At 36.5% G+C, this 21,232-nt stretch overlaps 2 protein-coding genes and 1 long non-coding RNA gene across 6 annotated transcripts; 2 read left to right on the top strand and 1 right to left on the bottom strand.

Annotated features, from left to right (window-relative positions):
• Nucleotides 1–231: 231 nt before the first annotated feature.
• LOC113740792 (replication protein A 70 kDa DNA-binding subunit B-like) lies at nucleotides 232–10,490 on the top strand. Of its 3 annotated transcripts, XM_072084746.1 has the most exons (11): nucleotides 232–612; nucleotides 735–936; nucleotides 1,105–1,156; nucleotides 7,315–7,488; nucleotides 7,571–7,841; nucleotides 7,920–8,129; nucleotides 8,221–8,299; nucleotides 8,395–8,524; nucleotides 9,318–9,475; nucleotides 9,552–9,672; nucleotides 9,751–10,490. In XM_072084746.1, the coding sequence occupies exons 2-11, from the start codon at nucleotides 899–901 to the stop codon at nucleotides 10,168–10,170; spliced, it is 1,653 nt and encodes a 550-aa protein (XP_071940847.1). In that variant the 5' UTR covers nucleotides 232–612; nucleotides 735–898; the 3' UTR covers nucleotides 10,171–10,490. The 3 variants fall into 3 exon arrangements, with proteins under 3 accessions (XP_071940847.1, XP_071940848.1, XP_071940849.1); XM_072084747.1 differs by having other exon boundaries at nucleotides 233–936; nucleotides 7,325–7,488; XM_072084748.1 differs by lacking the exons at nucleotides 232–612; nucleotides 735–936; nucleotides 1,105–1,156 and adding an exon at nucleotides 3,634–3,756.
• Nucleotides 10,491–11,166: 676 nt separating this feature from the next.
• LOC113737776 (major strawberry allergen Fra a 1.06-like) lies at nucleotides 11,167–13,166 on the bottom strand. Of its 2 annotated transcripts, XM_072084745.1 has the most exons (3): nucleotides 12,709–13,166; nucleotides 11,875–12,006; nucleotides 11,167–11,743 (listed from the first exon to the last, which is right to left on the bottom strand). In XM_072084745.1, exons 1-3 carry the CDS (start codon nucleotides 12,710–12,712, stop codon nucleotides 11,520–11,522), a joined length of 360 nt encoding a protein of 119 aa, XP_071940846.1. In that variant the 5' UTR covers nucleotides 12,713–13,166; the 3' UTR covers nucleotides 11,167–11,519. The 2 variants fall into 2 exon arrangements, with proteins under 2 accessions (XP_071940846.1, XP_027120752.1); XM_027264951.2 differs by having other exon boundaries at nucleotides 11,875–13,166.
• Nucleotides 12,916–13,595, top strand: LOC140038975 (uncharacterized). Its single transcript, XR_011842506.1, has 2 exons — nucleotides 12,916–13,052; nucleotides 13,159–13,595. It is a non-coding gene; the product is annotated as an uncharacterized lncRNA (long non-coding RNA).
• The last annotated feature ends 7,637 nt before the right edge of the window (nucleotides 13,596–21,232 follow it).

Genomic DNA, 21,232 nt, shown 5'->3' with positions numbered 1-21,232 from the left:
ATCAGGAGATTAATCCTATACATATATAAGAAAATCTTCGTTGTGCAAGAAAGCTTTAAGTTTCAACCGCCCTTTTTGGATATCGTTGTCAATTGAGTGGACAACTGGACAAGGTAGAGATGTTGAGCTGATATTGTACAAGTTGTTAATGCAATGATTGGTGTTAATATGACTATTTTATCCATGATGCTTGCAACGTTATCACCCATTGTAGTCTGCTCTCCTCTTATTATTTTGATGGGTCCCTTTCTTAATTGCTTAGGGGCTCATATTACCAAATGAGCCCATATGTAGAATACTAATTCCTAAATAAAATGCACCAGTATAATCCTTCGTATGCCAATCCTGAAGTGGCCGGTGCTAAGCTTAATTACACAGCACTGAATAGGCACTGAATAAGGGACCTCAGTAATCAAATCTAACATTAAATGGTCAGACCCCTGTTTCTCTTCCTCTGCCACCCAAAACCGTTTTCTCATTTGCCCCTTTGCAAATTTCACCGAAGCCCCTTTGATTATTGGTGACTATTATGAGAGGTTTTTAATTCAACTTCCACCAGTTTCACCTCCCTCTGTTAAACGGTCTCTTAATTTCTCCATGTTTGCCACCCATGTCAGTTTCTGTTCCTCTTATTATGTTGGGCTTCTTTAATTCCTTGGCTGATTAGGTTTGATTTCCGCTTATTTGCTTCTTCTTCCACTTTATTCCTCTTAATGGCTCTAATTATTAAACAGCCACCAGATGAAGTATTAGCTCCCCCACGTTTTCCACCTATGGCTTTCCTCCTCCTTCCGCATTTGCTAGACGCATAGCCTTCCATCTTCTTCCGTTTCTCTCCTTTCCTTCTATGATTGGTTGGTGTTAAATCTGTTGCTACATATAGCTGTTTCTCTGTGATATGTTTGGTCGCCGATATGGAATTTCCTTGGAATTGAGGTGAGATTCGTATACAAGTAATTTTACCCATTTGATTTTGGCTTTTGCTTTCAAAAAAAGAATTACCATGCTTTCTTAGACCTGATGTGTTTGTTCTCATCTGCATCCTTCGTCCGTTTATTAATTCCGGCCTTTCATACCAAGTTAATTATTTTTTTTGTCATGCAGGCTCAAACTCTTCTCATCAAGATCAAGTTTTATCGGTTTCTTTTTAAAAAAGGTTAGTTCATTTTCGACCTTTCTCCAAACTTGCTGGAATAGCTGTTTTGTTTTTTTTAAAAATGATTTTGTGGACTGTGTTTATCATTGAATTCATGCCTGCTTGGAAATCTCCGTTAGTTTACAATTTATGCTTGTTTGGCAATCTTCTTTTGTTTACATTGGATTTGAGTATTATGTAGTACAGTTAAAAAATCTTTTGCTCTTTCATCGCTCATAGATTTCATGACATGTGTATATACATGAAAGCATAAGCAATTAGTGTTGTAGTTGTTCCTTATTTTAAAAGAGCTGCAGTTCATTCGGTAGCAAAAAGTGGTTAATATTTGTAGGCTGAATCTGTGCTGAAGTATACTACAAATAAGCTTGTGTCTTAGGATTCATTCTTGTGTCTTAGGATTCATTCGAATTGTTCAAGTTTGTGTAAACCTCAAGTTCCAACCACTTTTGTTAGTTGACCCAACATTTCCATAGCAACCCACTATGAATCGAAACATTGATCCTTCTAAAATGTTCGACCGAAAAGCTCGACGTAACGAAAAGGCTAGACAAAGATATGCCTCTTTAACTGAGGAGCAGAAAGAAATCCAACGGAAAAAACGCCGTGATACCTATAAAAGTAAAAAAGAAAAGACAAAGACTACTTTTACCTCCTCGTTAGTATTGAGAGGAAAAGGTATCGCGCTGTATATACTACATTATAGTGAATATTTAGATGCCCACCTACCTCTATAATAACTCCCAACAAGTATGGCTGTAAACTAAACTACCTTTGCCTGTATCTCTATGCTCAGATGATGAGCACACCAGTAATAAGCAACTGTTACAGCAGGCTTTTCGCATTCAGGAACCTAACTGTGGTCATAAGCACCACAGTGAGGCAGGTTATTTTTGTAATCCCTTTTCCTTTAGGCTATTGTGATGTCATATAGGCATAACATTTTCACAATCTATTTAGTTCCTGGAGACAAAGTTGAAGGTAATCGAAGGCAGAAGGAGCATGTTTCAGAATTTTCAACATATCACAAAGGTGAACCACATAGAATTAAAAACATTTTTAATTCACAAATATCCAAAGATATATTAAAAGAGACCTACAAAATATGTTAGTTAACATCCTGTGGAAAATGTATAGGTTCTACTTCTACAGCTCGACGGATAAAAAAGTGTCAGCATTCTAAAGCGACCCAATCTTCAGGTTTAGTTATTGTTTCCTACTGCTAAGTTTAATTATTCTTTCCTCTTGAAACAAACATTACCAACCGAGATTTCTCCCTAGCTACTAGCTAAAAGTGATCACCTTATTTGCCAATATTGTAGACCAACCACCCATCTGCAACTCTTGCTATAGCTTGCTTTCTGAAGCAATGGAGGATCTAACAGGTTAGCTAACAAACTGATCACCATTGTTGATCATATAACAGTGGCGATCCCATTGACAAAAACTGATCACCATTGCATAAATAGGATATTCAGTTGAACCTAAACGTTCAAGAGAAGCTAAACATATGTCAAGACGAAGGTGTAAACAGAATTCAGGTTTATTCCTTCTACATAATAAAACAAGTTGTAAAACTTCAACATATTAAAAATCATATTAATGACATTTTTGATCCATTCATGTAGTTAAAAGCTGTGGGGAAGACCAAAATGCTTCGATTAGGAAACAAAACAATGTACGCAAACAACATAAAAGGGTGGTGACGGGAATTGAGGCATTATCTTCGATAAGCTTGGAAGCTGATAGATTACCAGAGCAACAGAATTGCAAGTACTGCGGAGCCAAAAAATTTTATTCTGAGTCTGCAAACTTTTGTTGCTCTGATGGAGAAGTAGTCTTAGAAGAGAATAAAATGCCAGACATATTAATAGAGCTATTTACTGGTGAAACTGAAGAAGCAATTTGTTTCAGAACCTATGTAAGAACATACAATAGTATGTTCGCTTTCACCTCTTTTGGAGTTAACTATGATAAATCGCTTTGCCAAAGAAGAAACGGAATATATACTTTCAAAATTCAGGGCCAAACGTATCATTTTATAAATCAATTGATTCCCCATGGAGGATCGGGAATGTTTTTGCAGTTATACTTTCATGATACTGAACATGAAATCGCAAATCGATTGGCTTTTTCAACAAAACTAACTGAGAGCATAGTGGTGAAACTCATGGAACTCATGAAAAGTAACCCTTATGCCTGCTTTTTCCGAAGCCTGAGACATGTTCCAGACTTGAACAATTATCAAATAGTCCTGAAATCTTACTGTCAAACTGATCAGCGAGTCTTTAACAAGCCAACAGTATCCCAAGTAGCTGCACTGTGGGTTGAAGGTGAAAACTCACAGGACAGCTATGCTAGACACATTCAAGTATACACAAAAGAGGGTCAAAGCCGTAGAATTCAATATTACTATGGCTGTTATGATCCATTGCAGTATCCACTTCTATTTCCCTTTGGCGAAACAGGGTGGCAACCTGGAATTCAGAGATCTGGCACTGGTAATCCAAAAAAAAGGAAAAGGTCAGTTAGAAATCATCAACAGACTGCAACTTTAACAAGCTTCAGATCTGCCGAAGATATAATAGAATCAGAAGAGAAAGGTTAGTTGTTTTTAAATATAATACAAATTTTATGAATACAATTTTAGTTTACCAAATGTAAATTGAAGCTTAAAATTTTTTGAAACAGCTTTCAAAAACTTTGAGAATTCAAAGGAGAATGTGTCCATGCGTGAATACTATGCATATAGGTTCCAGATGAGGGAGAAAAATAAACCAAGTATTCTTAATACTGCCCGTGCATTTCAACAGTATGTAGTGGACATGTACGTAAAAATTGAGAGTCAAAGGCTTGATTTTTTCCGGCATAGGCAACAACAAATTAGGACTGAGCAATTACAGGGTGTCATGGATTCTGTAGTTGAGGGCCAATGTAGAGGTTCAAAAGTAGGGCAACGAGTAATTTTGCCAGCATCTTTTATAGGAGGTCCTCGTGATATGAAAAGAAGGTATGTTGATGCTATGGCCTTAGTTCAAAAATTCGGAAAACCTGACATTTTTTTAACAATGACTTGTAACCCATCATGGCCAGAAATAAAAGAAAACTTACTGCCCACTGATGAGTCTCAAAACCGTGTTGATCTTTCTGCTAGAGTTTTTCATGCCAAATTAGAAATTTTAAAAGAAGAGTTGTTTAAAAAAGAGGTATTGGGTAAAGTAGCTGCTTACACCTATGTTGTTGAATTCCAAAAACGTGGGTTGCCGCATGCACATTTCTTAATAATTTTACACCCAGCGTCTAAATTATATTCAACGGAATCCTATGATCACATAGTTTCTGCTGAGATTCCAGACAAAAAAGAGCATCCACACTTGTTTAAAATGGTTCGCAAGCACATGATGCATGGTCCTTGTGGCGAAAAAAATGCAGATAATGTGTGTATGCAAGGTACAACAGTTAAAAAATGCAAAAATCATTATCCTAAACAGTGGGCAGAAAAAACTACACAATCTGAAAATTCTTATCCAACATATAGGCGGAGGAGCAATAGAGAAAAGGTAAAAGTTCGAGGCCATGAATTGGATAATAGATGGGTAGTTCCATATAATCCTTACTTGTTAGCAAAATTCAATTGCCATATGAATGTTGAAATTTGCTCAACAATAAAGGTAGTCAAGTATACTTATAAGTACATATATAAGGGACATGATAAAATACACTTTGCTGTGAATTCAGATGACAGATCTAAAGAGATAGATGAAATTAAGGAGTACCAATCAGCAAGATGGGTTTCTCCTATTGAAGCCATTTGGCGAATTTACAGATTTCCCTTATTTGAAACACATCCTGCTGTCATTAACCTTCAGCTACATCTTGAAAATTACCAATCTCTGACCTTCAAAGATGATGCTGATCTTAGAGATCTTTTGAAAAGTAAATTTGCTAAGAAAAGTATGCTAACTGAATTTTTCCATATGAATGCTACTGATGAGAGAGCCAAAACATTGAAATGCACATACAAAGAATTTCCTGAACATTTTGTGTGGAAACCTGGTAAACGCATATGGGATATTAGGCAACAAAGAGGTTCAATAGGCCGAATTGTTACAGCAAATCCAAGTGAGGGTGAGAGGTACTTCTTAAGATTATTGTTATTGAATGTAAAAGGGCCAACATCATTTGATGACCTGAAAACTGTCGATGGTGTTTATGTTAATACCTTTAGAGAAGCAGCAATAATGAGAGGATTATTTGAATCCAATAACCCTCAAGAGCAGTGCCTAGAAGAAGCAGCTTTATACCACATGCCATATAGCTTTAGAAGACTATTTGCTACCCTATTAGTTTACTTCACTCCTGCTGATCCAAGAAGTTTATGGTTAAAATTCAAAGAATCTATGTCAGAAGATTTCAATAGAACTTTGAATTTGTCAAACGATCAGGTCCAACATAAAGTTCTCTATGAGATTAGCAAGTTCTTAGAATCAATGGGAAAAAACATTAATATGTATGGATTAGTACCACGAATCTTAAAGTTTGATGAAATGGATAGAGGTACAAGAGACACAAATTCTGAGCTAAACTTTAAAGTCAATGAAGAAGATATTGCTGCTATCTCTAAATTAAATGAGGATCAAAAAGTAGCATTTGATACTATCATAGATGCTGTTTTTATACACAGCAAAGGAAGTTTCTTTATTGATGGGCCTGGGGGAACAGGGAAAACATTCTTGTACCGTGCACTACTAGCTGCAGTTAGATCAAAGGGATGTATAGCTTTGGCAACGGCCTCTTGTGGAGTAGCTGCTTCTATCTTACCTGGAGGTAGAACAGCCCACTCACGATTTAAAATTCCTTTAGACATGAATCCTAACAACATGTGCAAAGTAAGCAAACAAAGCTCATTGGCAAAGTTATTACAGCAAGCCAAATTGATCATTTGGGATGAAGCGCCTATGACACATAGAGCAGGAATTGAGGGAGTAGATCGTTTACTTAGAGACCTAATGGATAACTCTGAATTATTTGGGTCAAAAGTGATGGTATTTGGTGGTGATTTTAGGCAAGTTCTGCCGGTAGTTGTAAAAGGGTCAAAATCAGACTTTATCGAAGCTAGCCTTGTAAAATCTTATATTTGGCCTCATCTGCAGAAATTAAAATTGAAGGAAAACATGAGAGCAAGATTAGATCCTGATTTTAGCAAGTACCTTCTTCGTATAGGTAATGGAACAGAAAACACAGTTAAAAATGAAAGTATTCACATCTCTCAAGCATTGCTTCTTCGCTATACAAATGAAGCAGAATCCATAAATCAATTGATTACAACTGTCTATCCAAACTTCAACATATTTTCTGAAAATACATACTCATTAATTAATAGAGCAATTTTAACTACAAAAAATGATTTTGTAGATCAGATCAATGAAAAATTGATACAGGAATTTCCCGGAACCCCATTTGACTATTTAAGCAGAGATAAATGTTTAGATAATTCGCAGCAAGCAATTTTAGAGGACTTCATGAATAGCCACACTCCAAATGGTTTTCCTCCACATCGATTGACATTGAAAGAAAATGCACCAATAATGTTGTTGAGAAACATTGACCCACCAGAAGGTCTATGTAATGGAACAAGACTTCTATGCAAATCACTTAAACACAATATTATAGATGCAGTCATAAGTTCTGGTGAATTTGCTGGGAAGCAAGTATTTCTACATAGAATTTGCTTTCGTGTTGAAAATGACCCTAATTCTCCTATATCTTTTGAACGAATGCAATTTCCTATAAGACTTTGTTTTGCAATGACCATTAATAAAGCTCAAGGGCAAACTTTAGATTATGTTGGCATTTATTTGCGAGAACCTGTTTTTTCACATGGGCAGCTGTATGTTGCATTATCTAGAGCTAAAAATAGCAAATCTGTTAAAATTTTGATCACACCTCCTGTATATGATTCAAGTTTAGATTATGTGACTCCTAATATAGTTTACAAGGATGTATTGCAGCTATCTTGTCAATAATTCCAGTACTCTGTTATATGTAAATAGCAAATAAAGTACCAGTAAATGTCTTAGTAATACATTATATTTAAATTCTATGAACTTACTACTTCGGAGTGTAACTCTTGTCTTTGGAATCCTTCGATTTTGTGGTAGTTGTCTGCAGCACTCTTCAAACGTCAAAAAATGGAAAGCAACCTGGTAAACTTCACAGAACTCCAACCTCTCATGGACAACTGGACTGCCATTGTTCAAGTGATTGAAAAGCAAAAGGTTCAGGTTTCAAGAAATGGAAAACGCTACCAAAAGTTGGTGTTTGTTGATAGTCAGGTAATATAGCTTATCATTGCATACTTTGGCACTATACACAACTAATTAATTACCATAGCACTTACTGTATTCAAAATTACAGGGTCAAACTGCTCAAGCTCTAATTTATGCTGGAGATATAATGTTCTTCAGGAAGTACTTTGAACCATATCGAAGATATTATGTATCGAATGCTAGGATTCAAAATGTGTTGCCAAGGTACAGTACGTACCCAAATGAGTGCTCATGGACCATTGACAACTCCACGCTTGTCCAAGAAATCGATGAAGTGGACCCCCCTCTGATACCTAATGTGTTTAACTTTGCTGACTACGATTCAGTTTATCAGCACATTGACACAACTGATGAAATAGGTACCATTCCTGATTTACCTTAACATATAATTTACATAGTCATAGTTACACTTTTTAATATCAAACTCTGGTTATTAGATCTTATTGGAATAGCAATTCACGTGCACCCGAAAGCAATCAGAGGTGGAACACCAACTAGGGATATCATTCTTACAGATCATATGTCGCACCCAATGGTACTGACCCTTTGGGGAGAGCATGAATCAGAAGAGGGACAAGACATAGCTGATATGATCCACACCCAACCTGTGGTTGCAGCGCTTCGAGTCCGAGTGACATCTTACCATGGTACGTACTCTTTTAAAAACCATTTACAAAAATCCTAAGTTGACTGAAACCAGAAAAGGAAAAACTTATGTTGCTATTGTCAACTTTGTAGCCATGCATCTATCCACCAAATTCTCCAGCAGCATACTAATCAATCCTCCAATTCAGCAAGCCAATGACCTGCGTAACTGGTAACTTTACTTTAAAATAGTTACATTATAAATTATTCAACATTCATTACCAAAAAGGCTTACTATCCTTTACATTACAACAAATAAAATATTAGGTGCAGTCACAATCAAGAGGAAATCACGCGTTTCATTGCTGAGCGGACTTATGGTGATCGTCTCAAACTCCTACCTGTACCAGATGATGACAGAGTTATAACTATCAGCGATCTCACAGCTGTGGTTGAGGTACATATACAACTCACTCACAATCCTTTATTTCTGCATGCATGCCAACAGCCAAAAAGTCTGTAGTCTCTTCCATTACAAAATTGGCTTGTGGGTTATCGAATTGGATTATACTGACTACAAGCTTGAACTACCATTCCCTACTCTCCTGATTGATTGGTAATGAGATTTGAATGTTTTGGGCAAAAATGTCTTCAGTTTAGTTTTCATTGTATCTGTACGTTTTTGTAGAACTAATTAATGCTCCCTTTCATTTGGTTTTTCCGGATATACGGGCTTTCATCCAGTAATTTTGTCCTCGTTAATGAAATTAGTAGCTCCTGTTTTCCCATTTTACCCAGTAATTTTTTATTTACTTGTTTGTCCCATTTCTTCGTATTTTTGCATCTCTGTGACTTTGTAGGTGGAATTTCGTGTTTTAATGCTACTGCGTAATTACCATTTTTTCCCCTACTCATTATCTTACTTGTCAAATTGTACTTTCTCTCTTGTGAACCTCACTGTAGCGTAAAGCTTTTTAATTCTTTTTAATTGCTTGATGGATTCTATAGTTTTATTATGAAACTCTCGCCCATGTGAAATTCAAGAATCATATGCTTTGCATTATCTTTTATAAGAGGGTCTTCTGGGCCTAATACAATTCTTGCCTGGCGTACTAGATGTTAACAAATGGCTTAACACAATAGGTTAACAGTGCTACAAAATTGATTATCTACTTTGACTTCTATTACTATTAGCAAACTTGGTATACTTGTCCGAGCCTTTGTAATAATACAATGCTCATTCATTGCAGGCAAGGCCCTATTGGATTAGAGGCATACCAAAACTTCTAGATAGAAGTCAAAAGCTATGGTACCATTCATGCCCCCACTGCTACAAATACATCAGAGCAAGGCCAGATTGCGAGATCACCTGCACTTCATGCTACCAGCGCATCCGTCTCACTCCACGGTAAACATATACCTTAATCTAATATTAACAACCCCTGCTGCCAAAAAAGCTTCTAATAACATGAACCCAAAAACAGCTGCAGACTAACAGTGCAAATTAGTGATATGAGTGGTGCTATAACTCTTGACCTGAGTGGTGATGATGCTGAACAACTCCTCCCATTCTGCATAAGTGACATCCAAAAGCAAGAGCAGCAGGTACATTCGAACTCAAAACTACTTTGCAACATTCTGCTCACTTCAAATAAATACTTAAAGTCTCTATTCTTCCTACAGGGAAATGTCCAGTACGCCACTATAGCAGATTTCATCAAGCAGAAAAACTTAGTTTGCTTGGTCAAGAAATCAAATACAATCCACAGTTCCAGGAGCTCAGAAAAGTACAATGCCATAGTTGCCCATATCAACAATGCTACTGCAGAAGAAAACTATGTCATCAGCAAATATATCACCAACTACAAAGCTACAGCATCCACTTGGGCAGCAGCACAAGAAGAACATTCCAAAAAGAATGTTACCGACATGGCTGAAAATATGGCAATAGAAAAAGTTGATAGCATAATGGAAGGAGAAACACAAAGCAAAGGAGTGGATCAACTCAGTCCTTCTAACACAGAAGATAAGAAGAAAAAGGCAGCAGTTGCAGCAGCCCCAATGAAACTCAGAGTCAACCCCACTAAGAAACACCGCACCTAAACTGCCAAAGCCCATCCTTGAAGTTATATCCTTTGCGAATGGATCTTCATTATTCCTAAGTACTACTACTTTAACGGACAAACTTGGCTGAACTTTTCCTTTATCTGTTCTATGTAAATAGAAGTATCTAAAATAAGACTGTTTCAAATTAGGTTAAGTGCAAGGTGGTCTATTATACCTTCTTAGAAAAGGAGCCACTGAGCATTTAATCTAAATCTGAAACTATCATTGGGCCTATATCCCTGTCCGTATGGTCATGAACTCAAACATCCTGATCTAAGCTATGGTTTTTTATAATACTATGATGTGGTTCTCTATTATTTTCGTACGGCTTCTCAGTTACAACTTCCATCTTTTCTCTCTTCACTATTATTTACGAAGGTTAGATAGATCTCACCACGCGCATTATGGAGTGCGCATTGCGCGACCCACAGGCACCCCACTCCCGCGCATTGCGCGGGCCTCCCCCCCTAGTACATACTCTCTTACATAATTTAATTAAGAAGAATATAAGTGATGTGTGCTTGTACGCTGCAATTCTTGCTACTTATCAATAATAAAAGTTAGACACTGTCTCTTGCGAATCCAGAAATGGGAAAAAAATTGAAAACCTGCATCTGTATATCTATCACTTCTTCAATAGTAAAAGCAATTAGAATGTCCGGAAAATTTGATAATTTAGGGTGTAAAATGTCGAAAATAACAATCAATTATGATTTAGAAAATTAAAGAAAATATTAGGCGTGTAAAGTAGAGTTGGCCCTTTTCTCTTTTCTTTTGACAAAAGGTGGTTTTTTTGACATTGACATATATATAACTGTAAAGTAGCATTGAAATTTTAGAATTAACTCTAAACAAGAAGATCCCTGCGACTCATTTGTGTTGGCATTTCTAAGACTTATTAATCTTCATTATCGCACTAAGCATATGTATTTGCAAGCACGTAAATGATAGTAATTCGTGTCTCCATATCGATTCTCCAATATATGCTGCTGATTGGTAAGAATTCCCAATCCCATTGAATCTTGGGACTTCAAGATGAGAGATATGAAATTGAATTCAAAACAGTTTGTTGCAGCACAAGAACGAAGAAAAAGCATCAAACAAGATCACACTCTGTGATCAAGCAAAAATACAAGCAAAGCACACCTTGATCACATATTATGATCAGAGCTCCAAAATAATTCAACCATACAGCTTAAGGCAATTGAAGCTTTCGTAAAAAACAACAGTAAGCAAATATGTGTGGAAGAGTCTTGCAATAGCTTGATTAATTAGTTGTAGTCATCAGGATTGGCAAGGAGATAAGCCTCAACAGCCTTGAACATTCCCAATGCCCTTTCTGTTGCTCACTTAATTTCTTCCTCAGTGATCTGGACATCACCCTTGGTGTAGATACTGCTGTTAGTTTTGCAAATTGACCCTCCATTAGGGGAGGCTTCAAATTTGACCTCATTGGTGAATTTCTCAATTCCATCTTTCAATGCATCACTCTCAATTACGCTATAGCTGTAAACGAAGTTTTCTTTGTCAAGTTCATCAACTCTGTGTTTGGCACTCTTGAATTTGTTAGCTGAATATCGAAGTATAAAGAAGTTGTTAGCTTTTACATTCTACCAAAGATAAGTCACTACAACATTAACGAAATCCCTTGAATGAATTCAACTGTTATGAAAAATAATCATGTTGAATTTAATATCTAACCTTCACCAAATTTGCTCAACTTAATTTTTCCAGCTCCACCATCTCCTTCAAGGATTTCGACACTCTTGATGGCCTGTGGCAGGATTTTGGGAAGAAGGGTGTCATCAAGGATGGCGGCCTTAAACAACCTAGCTGGAGGGATTGGGGAGGTCATCTCAGAGCTATAAGTGATAGGGGCCATGATTCTTTAAGAACAAGAGGGATTTAATCCAAGAAGGTTTTGGTTGTTCTTGAAGAGGTTTAGTGGTGAGAAATAAGAAAATTTATAGACTACTGAGAGTAATGAATCCTTTTTCAAAAAGTGCAAGCAAATCAATTAATTCTCTTAGTCATGGTTGATCAGCCAAAAGTGGCAATGGATACATATTCTCAATAGAAACATGAAACTCTGAGATGTCTGGTGACTTTTGAATAAGGTGAACTTTGACTCCCAGTGCCATTGCTAGAATTCCCCAAGTATTCAACAATTTTGGAATTTAAATTTATGGCTACATTTTAATATTGTTCCAAAGAAAAGGCAAATAATTCCCCAAGTATTTGTTTTGAAACATGAGGTTTGACATTTCAACATTGTGATCTATTGTTTCCATATAGGGAAAAGAGTCTCATTGACCCTCCAACTCTTTACCAGGTAAAGTTTTAGCCCTCCAATAATTAACGATAAAGTTTTGGCCCTCAATCTAATAAAATAGCATATTCATGGCCCTTCTGTCAGATCCAGCAATTAAAATTGACGGAAAGCATTATCTCGTGAGATGCACGACTAAATATCAAGGGCATTTTAGTCTCTAAAGGAGGAACCTGCAAATCTAGAAAGGGAGAGCTTTGACTGACCCATCAAGATTGCAGATCTGAATTATAAATTTGAGGCTTGAAGTAGCAGAAGGGGTGGAAATTGTTGGCAGCTGCCGAATCACGATTCATCAATTTTTGGAACAGCAGGGCAAGACCGTAGGCAGTATGCGCCTGCACCACAAGCTTCCATGTCTGCAATTGTTTCTTCGGCATCAGCTTCCAGCGGGCAGTAGGAATGGAGTGGGAGAGCAATTGAGTCTGATAGTGCATCAGTGGCAGCAGGCTTAGGACTTGGGCTGCCATGTGATGGTGGGTCCTTGGATGGAATTCTTCTTGTCAACCATTAAAGACTACCTTTGGTTGATCCAGACACAAGGAAAAAGGTATGTCTGAGATTTATTGGAACACCAAGGTACTCTAGCACTTCCGCAAGTACTTTGTCAGAACCTTCAGAACCTGAACTCCATTTTATGTATTTACCTCCAACAGCCCAAGATGCAGATGGTGGGAAATTTGAGTTTTGTGAAGGCGTATGGACATTGAGATGCCCAAGCACTGCAGAATACTCGGATTGACCAAGAGCAAGCAATGAATTGTGACTATCTGGTTCCAATTGATGCACAGCAATTAACACTTTTGCTGCAGCATCCGGATCGAATAGTTCGATTTTTTCGCACTAGGGTTTTGGAGCAAAAGGGGTGGAAATTATTGGATGGAAAATAGTGGGTACGTCTCGCAAGATGATGTTTCCCGTCAAATTTAACTGCTAGATTTGACAGAAGGGCCACGAATATTCTATTTTATTAGATTGAGGGCCAAAATTTTACCGTTAATTGTTGGAGGGCTAAAACTTTACCTGGTAAAGAGTTGGAGGGCCATTGGGACTCTTTTCCCTTCCATATATTATATTCTCAATCTTTTGCAAATATACGTTAGATGATACAAAAATATTACAACTCACCTGACATAAAGTTTTCACATTCCTATATTGTGGCCGACTGTTTTGATATAATTCTTACTCAATCTAGTGTAAAACATACATTACGATGGCACGACGGTTTTACAATTCACCTGACCTCACAAATTTCCCAACACATTTTGTCGAGTAAAAGTTTGAGTAAATTGTCAAAAAGTGGGATTTTTTAAAAATTACCTTTCAAAGGGTGGTGTTTTTAAACTTCTTCCCGGAGAGTGAAAAAACGTACTCAGTAAATGTATTGTTTTCTCAAAAGACACATTTACAGAATTCATTCTTTTATTTGTGTAGACAATTTATTTTAAAGGACATATTTATTAATATGTTATTTAAAAGACATATTCACACACTCAGTGAATGCGTTGTTTAAGAACTTTTACTATTTAAAAACTCTTTTTGAAAAGTATCACCAGTTCGAAATTTCCATGTACGTGCATTGCACACACCAGACCATCCAATTTTTCACAGGCCCAGAACGTGAAGCCTTAGGGCCCTTTCAATGAAAAATCAGTTGAGTCACTGATGACAAAAAAAGCTTATGTAGTTTTATTTGTCCTCTAGCTTTTCTACTTTCGCCATCTGATTTGTGCTGAATTAAAACTTACGCGGGGTTTGAAGCAAGGCATGAAGTAAGAGTAGTAAGTATATATAATACAAAAATCAATTTGCTTAAAAATAGCATTTAAGAATCCTCGCTTAAACAGATTGGATGATGAAATTCAAGAAACTTTTATAATTAAGGAGGTCTTCCTGACCATGGCCAATATTTTCATTACACATTAAAAAAAAAATTGGGCAACATTTATCCTCTTATTAATCGTGAGAAAATTAGTTTTATAAAGGGAATCTTCCCCTACTACATCAACAATCATCTCTAATGATCTAAGCGATCATTCTACTCATCCTAAGATACTCAGCAACCCAAAAAAGAATTTCTGTATAGTTACTCAACCGCACAAGCAATCCGGATGTGATCCCCTCCTGAACGGTTCATGAAGATTCATGGCCAAGATTTCATTAAAAAATATATAAGGTTCATATTTCATCTTGCACATCATTTTTCAAATCATGTGTGGACTCACAAAAATTTGTTCTATAATTACACATTATTAAAAGTGAGTTATACAGTGTGCATACAAAATTATATATTGTGCATTTTGCATAAAATCGCTCCGAATAGTTTTTCTGATGGTTGTTTGGCCCTTGTCCCTCCAACATCAGCTACCAATTTTCTCGAGTTCAAGGAACTCTTGGCCAAGAAACAACAGATAGTTGAATAACCTTGGCAATGTCAAAGAGAATTTTGCAAGTAGTTGCCTCAAGGAGCCGAAAGACTCCCGTGTCTTTCCTGTCACAGATGCCACACAGTTAGTTACTGCAAGCACCAGTCTTCTTAGTTTTGCACCAGTCTTCTTTGGCAATGTCAACGAGAACTTTGCAAGTAGTTGCCTCAAGAAGCTGAAAGACTCCTGTGTCTTTCCTGTCACAGATGCCATACAGTTAGTTACTGTCTTTCCTGTCACACATGTCATACAGTTAGTTACTGCTAGCACCAGTCTTCTTGGTTTTGCACCAAAAGATTTCCCATAAGAATGCTTACGCCACAGCTCCATTTCTTGACTTCAAGGTTAGGGACCTCTATACATCAAACACAAGTGCGGGGCTGTAATATTTTTTTTAAAACATTTTGTAACTCCATATAAACTTCTTATACATCCTTACAACAGAGGTGTGATATTTTATTATTATTTATTTGGATCCCATATGTAATAATTGTGTCTCTATTATTTAGTTTTACAAGTAGTTCAAATAGAGTTACACCTTGTTCAAAAAATATTACATCGTTCAGAATGATTGTTACTGACAACTGTTCGTACCCTTGGTCCCACACATCTTAAAAAGCTACAATCAAAAAACAAATGGTCCAGAAATTTCCCTGCTATGCCACATAGGACACACTTGGATGAGACATTAGTCATACCCCATTTCAGCAGCCTATCCTTAGTTAATGATTTCCTTTTCAACATTAGTCACATAATAAAAGCATATTTCTGTACACTCCCTTCATCCCATACCAGTTTAAACCATTGTACTGCACTACCTTGGTGATAGATTTTCTGGCAGGTTTCACAGAGAACTCACTGGAAGAAGAGACAGACCATTTAACATGATCTGATCCATGTAACTAATCCAGCAAACTTGCTGGCGTGATTTGCTTAAAATCTCGCAGCAGAACATTAAATCTTCTACCTGTTGGCCAATTAGTTGGTCCATTCTTAATAAAGTCAGCAACTTTCTAGTATGAGTAAAGTCCTAAGTTCTTGAGCAGAAACTCAGGATACTTAAAATAGAGAGGGCCCTCAGTGTGCCAATTATCATACAGAAGAAAGGATCACTACCATCTCCCATAGATACACAGATCCACAGGTAAGCAAGTGGTCTAAGGTGCAATAGCTTTCTTTAGCACCGTGAAGCATCTGCAAGTATTTTCGTTACACATTTGCTTACTCAAATGTCAAAACCTAGTTGACATTGGGAGACTGACCAAATTCGTCCTGAACATTTTTTGCTAATGTCAATTCAGTTCCTAACATTTATTCTTGGCCAATTTAATACGTGAACTTAAATTTTGGATCCAATTAAAACCTTCTGCAGCGATCCATCACCTGAAAGTAATTTGATTCCTAATTTAACAACTAAGCAGGGGCATTTTGGTAACTTTAGATTGTCTCCTTCTTCTATCAATCTCCACCGCCTGCCACCGACCTTCTACTTCTCCAGCCCTTCTTCTACCACCCTTTTGCTAGTAAGAAAAGCAGAAGAAAACAGCTAGGACCAGGTACAAGGCAGAATTTGATTGTAAAATATTTGTAGCAGCAGTACATCTAGTATTCTAGTATAGAATTACTTGCACGTCGTGCCATAGATTATAGAACTAGAATATGCAGTTGAGAGCATGACAATTGATGATTACCGCTTTGGCCGCCTAAACCCCTTAGGCTGTTTCAAATTGCAGATTCTTCCTTGGCCTCAATCCAATCCCTTTTCTCATGTCGCCTTCTTCCTATTAGCTCCGCCGGCACCATATGTTTTTATATACAAGAATTTTTGCCCCTTAGTCATAGTAGTTGTTATATTCTGCACAATACATATACACCCCTGGTTTGCACTTTAGCAAAACGCACATTACATGTTTATAAGCCAAAAAAGGTTTGCGATTGGTTTGTGTGAATTTTGGTTGACTTGATTTTGATTAAAATTGGGTATGGGCTTTTTGTTGGTCTCTATCAAGAAGTTTAGTGGCCATGGATAAGGAGACACCACTGCGGGTTGATGTCAACTCATCAACTCGAAAGAATCCCATCATCATCAATTACAAAAGAGACGTTCATAACCTCAGCTAGGTCTTCCTGTTGATCTTTTTGGCCTATGGAGCTGCTCAGAATTTGGAGAGCACCATTAATGCTGTCAGTACTATTTTAACTTCTAAATAGTTAAATTGCAGCCTCGCGCGTTGCGTGAGGGTGCCCAATTTTCGTTAATATGCTACAACAGGGATGGTCCGATGGAAGAGTTGCATACTTGACATGTAGGAAGCTCCATTTAATGGAAGTCTTGAAAGACCAACATCCCGAAACCTTTCTCTCACATGTTCTTGCCAAGAAGGATATTTGTTGGTCTTTAATTCGCTATGAATGATAAATAGATTACATCCAGTATGAAGTTACTAATTTTTAAGACAAATATAACTAATCACGATAGCAATTGATACACTGTAGCATGGTAGCAGTTAGGCAAAACCATTTTTGGGACACGTCTCTATGTTTCTAAGGGCACAATGCCCTTCTGTTGCATCATCCACCTCTACCAGGTCTCCATGAAGTCACTGCAACGACAATAATGCAATGGCTGAGATAAAACAGCAACACGTAAGGAAAACATAAGATATAACTAAGTAATATTTTTCTTAAACAAAATATTGAAGCAACAGACCATTGAATTCATTGATAGTTGCTTCTCTTCCATGATTTATTCTTGGCCTCCCATCTGTGTAAGCTTGAAAATAAAAGAGGGAGGAAAACTGAATAATAGAACATGAATTACCTAACAATTGTTGAAAAGAATCGTGTTCTAGAGTAAGAAGTACCAGCAAGTCGGAAAAGAGCTAAACAAAAAGGGTTTTAACACAAAAGCTAAGTATATGGAAAAGATTTAGATATCTTGGAAGCAGACACATGCAGGAACAATCCATCGTCTGGACCAAGAACAGAAAGAGAGGTGCTAAGTGGTATATAACTAACTTCATTGAAAGATGCACTCACCTTTCGCTCTAGGAATTTCAGCAGCACTTGAAATCCAGAACCGAGAAAATCACAAATTTTCCTAATTTTTCCTGGATGGTTATTTGTACAGTTGAGGGTTATCTGAGTTGAGCGAGCTCTAATCTGGTCAGAAAATGTGCCACTGCCTCAGCTTGCGGATGGTAAGATCTTTCTACTGCAAGAATAAGCTTAAGAACATCCAACTCCTATTGCAAATCAAGAACTTCTTCCATTTGTTCCTAAATGTTTCCAGGCCAATTTTCTTCTTTTTCTGAGAGGCCGCTACTGACTCATTAAAATTATTCTCATCAATAACTGGACTGTGATCATTGAGCATTCCATATGAAGTAGTATAACAAAAATTTGCTTACAATATATTATCAGATGTCTTACTTAGTAGATAGATACTGTGAAAGAAAGATATTATGTGGTCTTTATGCTCTATTGGGATCGTCCGTGTTTTTGCTATGTAGGGAGAATTGGTCCAAAACCTTCTTAACCAAGAAAACTACATGATGTTTTTCTATAATCATTTAAACACCAGAATTTCATTAAGATAAGGTGACGGCATTTCCAAAATGATTTTGATTGCATGAAATAAAAAGCCTCTCAGCACAAACATTTTTCCATCCCCTAATTAGCTTTTATGAACACAGAGACAAAGGGAAAGCTCACCTCTTAGGAGTTCAATTCAAACTATTCAATCCGCTACCCCATTATGACTCCTATTTTTGAGGACCTTAATATTTAAATCAACTTTAATTCTAAAACTAATAACTCAAGAAATTAAGCCAATCCAATACTGAAAAAAATCAAAATTCCATCAATGATGCTTTCTTTTAACAGCGATGAGCCAATCAACTTTAATTCCATCAATGATGCTTTCTTTTAACAGAGATGAGCCAATCAACTTTAATTCCATCAGTGATGAGCAAGACATCCCCAAGAAAACTATTTCACCAAATAGAATTGCATATAGGCCATAAGGCATGGTTCAAAAGTGAGAGTTCCCATTACAACAATGCAGTTTTGTCCCTTATTCCCTTTGAAACATTGCCTCTCATTACACCACCAAGACTTCCATCCTATAAGAAAAGAAACTAAAGCTGTCAAAGTGACTGGTACATATACAGCTGAATAGATATAATTGGCATGTGATGATTCATTCTACTATGGTGTCTTGAAACTCAGTAGACAGTTTCAAAAACATACTCGAGCACAAGTTTAAGGTACACTTATTCTTATATGAGTAAATTTTATATATACTGTCAGTGTATATATTATCATGGTTGAATGAATGACACAATCACTTCTTATATCTCCGATCTTGCAGCAGCTTCTTTATGGTAACACAATCACCTGTTTCTAGACACTTGAAATAGATCGCAATAACAATACAAGGGCAAAGAAAGAAAGCCAATGAGGACTAAGTGACAGAAGTTTATCACTGCAAAAACCAATTATTAGTACATACACAAAGATAATTTTTTGGAGTACTTGGAACAAAATCCCAAATGAACCAGTGCCAACCACTCACTCAGACACGTAAGACTATGTCTGGTACCAAAACAAAAATTTTTTTGATATATAACCATGGTCAAAAGCAGAAAAAAAAGCACTTAAATGTGCTGTTCTATCCCAAAGAATCAGCCCTTGGCATTGAAAAAATATAGCTAAAATCACTAAATGGGGCAACATTCAACAAGGAAAATTAATTCACCTATTTTTCTTCTCCATTTTGGCCACCCTTCATAGTCATAATTATTTGGCCTGTTCCTGTTTCATTGCCACTCAAAGCGGCACGCTTCAAATCCTGCATGTACTACAAATCAATATTTAGAAACCCTAAAAAAGGAGTTTTGAATTTTTCAAAAGCTTAGAAACCCTAAAAAAGGAATTTTAAATTTTTCAAAATCCGTAAAGAATGACTATGGTTCTTTCAATCCATTAAAAATTCAGGACAAAAAAATAGGGGTGATTCTGATTCGACAGCAACCCTCCAATCTACCCCTTGTTCAAATTTTACTCTGTTTTATGCTAGTATCTTCGGACTTCACCAAATAAATGCAAGTGTGTAATTGTGTCTTAGAAATATAGAGATTTGCTTGTCATAAAGCCATTCAAAAGTTCAAGTATGTTTAATTTTTTTACCAACTATTGTCTATGATGATTGATTGAATAAAAAAACATTTCACATACAACAACAAAGTACATACGCACTCGATTGCAACATGTTGAAACTTGAAAGATACAAAGCTTTTCGTTCACAACCACATTGTTATATAATAAACAAATATGCGTGCATTTACAAACCTTGAACAACTATAAAAGCTGTTCCAATCACAAAATCAGGACAGTCCATATCCATCATGATGCAAATTGAGATCAAGCTATCAGGACTAGTGCTCCATTGTCAAATCTTGAGAAAATTGACCTCTTGGGTTTCATTTTCCATGTAGATTAAAAAAAAAATTCCCATGAATGTCACTAGGTAAAACAAGATTTGAAGAATTTATCAAATGGTAGTAGAACTATCATTTTTTGCTTCAGATATCATATGTTCTATCAAGATTTATAGTATACTGAGCTAAATTTAGATGCTACGCAATTTAAGGATGTAATTTTGTCAAATATAGATGACGGAATGGTACTGGTTAATCGCCATTCAATGGTGGTCAAATGGTCATTGAGGCAGTGGGAGTTGCAACACCCACTGAACATCATTGGAAGAAGGAGAAAATCAAAACTACATCATTTTGACATATTCAGTAAGGATTAACGGTTTAAAGTTACCAAATAACTACAAATATGAGCTTTTTTAATTTACCGAATAACTACAAATATATGTTTTTTACTTTTTCTTTTATAAGTTTCACAAGCAAAGACATGTACAAACGTAAAAGTTTGAGGGTCATTATCACACGTGCAGACGTCAAAGTTTGAGGGCCAAAACTTTTTGTCAAGAACATGCAGTCATGCATGGGGAGCACCAAATCATCGTATTTTTATGCGAGCCTAAAACATGAAGACCAGGGCCCTTTGACTGAAAATCAATTACAACATAAGGAAATCATTATACCTAGTTGTAACGTTTGCTCACACTGAAATACCCAAAAATTTTCACGTCTCTTTCTCACCATAGTTGCAAAACAAAAATAAGAAGAAGAATAACTGTAGATTCACTTAATTTAAAAATTGCATTCCATGTGCTATTGGATCCGTACGAATTAAATGTTTTTAGAGGTGTTTTTCAAAAATTTTATGT

Source organism: Coffea arabica, chromosome 3e (genome assembly GCF_036785885.1).
Source record: "Coffea arabica cultivar ET-39 chromosome 3e, Coffea Arabica ET-39 HiFi, whole genome shotgun sequence".
In the NCBI taxonomy this organism is placed as follows: domain Eukaryota; kingdom Viridiplantae; phylum Streptophyta; class Magnoliopsida; order Gentianales; family Rubiaceae; genus Coffea; species Coffea arabica.
This window is presented reverse-complemented; position numbering and strand designations above follow the sequence as displayed.